The 2083-nt window shown below is 65.1% G+C and overlaps 1 protein-coding gene across 1 annotated transcript in view; it reads right to left on the bottom strand.

Moving 5' to 3' along the window:
• The window catches only part of Bcam (basal cell adhesion molecule (Lutheran blood group)), a 14642-nt gene that overhangs the window by 4239 nt on the left and 8320 nt on the right, over nt 1-2083 (bottom strand). The window contains exons 5-10 of the mRNA XM_019207356.2: nt 2010-2080; nt 1861-1928; nt 1651-1747; nt 1391-1573; nt 861-997; nt 405-561 (exon numbers count right to left, since the gene is read on the bottom strand). Of these exons, the coding sequence (XP_019062901.1) occupies nt 405-561; nt 861-997; nt 1391-1573; nt 1651-1747; nt 1861-1928; nt 2010-2080 (713 nt within the window). The remainder of the gene's footprint in view (nt 1-404; nt 562-860; nt 998-1390; nt 1574-1650; nt 1748-1860; nt 1929-2009; nt 2081-2083) is intronic.

Genomic DNA, 2083 nt, shown 5'->3' with positions numbered 1-2083 from the left:
GGGGGGGGGGGGAGAAATCCAGGATCCAGGAGGCTGGTCACAAACGGACGGTAGCCAGGAAAGGAGTTGAGGTAGGAGTGCAAAGAGGAGGTGTCGAGGAGGAGGCAGCATGACGGGGGGAAGGAAGGAAGGCGATGCTGGCCAGGTGGGCCGTGGGGACTGGGGAGAGGACCTAGGCTTTCTCCTCAGGGCACTGGAGAGCCATGGCAGGTTCTAAGCAGGGAGGCTCAGGAAAGCTCTCTGGAGACCTTGCTGGATCAGAGGAGGTGTGGCAGGCGGCAGGGGAGAGGGGAGAAGGCAGACATGCGGAAAAGCAGGTGCTGGATGTGGTATATCCAGGGTGCTGGGCAACTGAAGGGCAGGGTAGGTGGGTGCTCGGGGTGCGGAGGCCAGGCCATGCTCACAGGACACGTTCACCCCCAGCGTCCGAGTGAGCACCACGTCCTCGGCAGCATCGAAGTCCTCCACCCGGCAGCCGTACGTCCCGCTCTGGCTCCGGTTCACACCCTCCAGGGTCAGCTTCCCTTCCAGGTTTGTGCTCAACACTTCCTCCTGCCTGTCCTGTGAACGGAGGTGACGAGCCAGGCTCAGGTGCCACCCTGGCCAGGGGGGTCACTCCCAGTCGGGGGACACTGAATTAGGCCGCAGCCCACTCAAGTCAGGGCTCAGGGTCACCCGAGAGCCAGGTCAGAGGTCCTTTAGCTCACGGTCACCAGCCAGGCCAAGACCACCCAGACCCTGGGGGCAGGGATGGGGCATGGGGCCCTGGGTTCCATCCTGAGCACTGCCAAATAATTAGCCACTGGCACAGGTTATTGTGTCTCAGAGGTCAGGGCTCCAGAGGGACCAGGCTGTGTCACCTGAAGGCGGAAAAACGTGTACTCAGGATTGGGGCTGCCGTCCCCCTGGCAGAGCAGCTGCACAGAGTCGCCCTCGCGCACCCAGCCCTCCGTGGTGGACGGGCTGCCCACCCAGAGGTGCACGTGTTCCGTGGGATCTGCGGGAAGGGCCGGAAAGATGGGGGTCAGAGTCGGGGCGGCACTGAGGGAGAGATGTCGGCAGCCCTGCACCGCTTGGGAAGGCTGTGGTGATCAAAGGGGAGAGGCCATGTTTCAAGGCTCAAGGTCATGCCTGTTCTGACAGTGGGACTGGAGGTCAGAGGTGGACAGGAGTCGAGGGCACAGGTCAAGGTTCAGAGGTCAGTGAGGTCTGGAGCCAGATTCCTATGGGGCTCCCTCCATTCAGTAGGAGGAGGCGGGGTGCTCGGAGTCCCTGGGTCCTATGCAGGGGTCAGAGTCAGGATGGGGCTTGTGCTACCACGTGAGGTCACAGGTCAGCAGCCCTGACAGGGAGCGTGAGGCCCTGTCGCCGTGGGGGTGTGGGGCCTCACAGTGCAAGGTGAGGTTGAAGGCAGGGCTGTCCAGGCGGCCGTGACGGTCCCCGGGCAGCCTGTACTGAGCGACGCAGTGGAAGCTGGCGCTGCGGTCGGCCTTGCGGACGCGCAGGTAGAGGGTGCTGGAGAGGGACAGCAGGCCCGAGGCCTCCCGGACTGTGCGGAGGGTCATATATCCATCTTGGAGAGAGGCAGAGGCGTCAGTGGGGCCCAGTGCCACCCACCCTAGTCCAGGTCTCCCTGGCTTTGAGGCTCACCTTCGTTCATCTCCGTGGGCAGCTCCAGGAGCCGCCCGTTCCGGTACCAGCTGATCTGCGGGGCCGGGTTCCCGTTCCGGCTGCTGCAGGTGGCGACCTGAGGCACACAGGACTCTGACTCCCGGGCCCCCCATTCTTCAGGCTGAGGCCAGCGAGGCCTCCGTCCCACCCCACCTCCGGGCCCGGGAGTCAGGGCCGGTCCTCACGTACCTGCGGGGCATTGTCCATCACGGACAGCGTCCCTCTGTTGGGGAGTACCTCGGTGGCCTCCGGTTGCTCTGTGGGGACGACGCGCGTGTCAGGAGCCCCTCCTTCCCCTCACCCGCCCTGCCCCTCCCAGCGGTCCCCGGGACACTCACCAAACACCCGGAGCCTCGAGGTGGCCTCGGCGGTGCCCGCAGCCCCCGCGGTCACCACGCACACGTAGTCCCTC

Source organism: Fukomys damarensis, unplaced genomic scaffold (assembly GCF_012274545.1).
Source record: "Fukomys damarensis isolate Sample0158 unplaced genomic scaffold, DMR_v1.0_HiC HiC_scaffold_19, whole genome shotgun sequence".
Taxonomy (NCBI): Eukaryota; Metazoa; Chordata; class Mammalia; order Rodentia; family Bathyergidae; genus Fukomys; species Fukomys damarensis.
The sequence above is the reverse complement of the archived record's forward strand: the minus strand, read 5'-3'. Positions and strand labels throughout refer to the sequence as shown.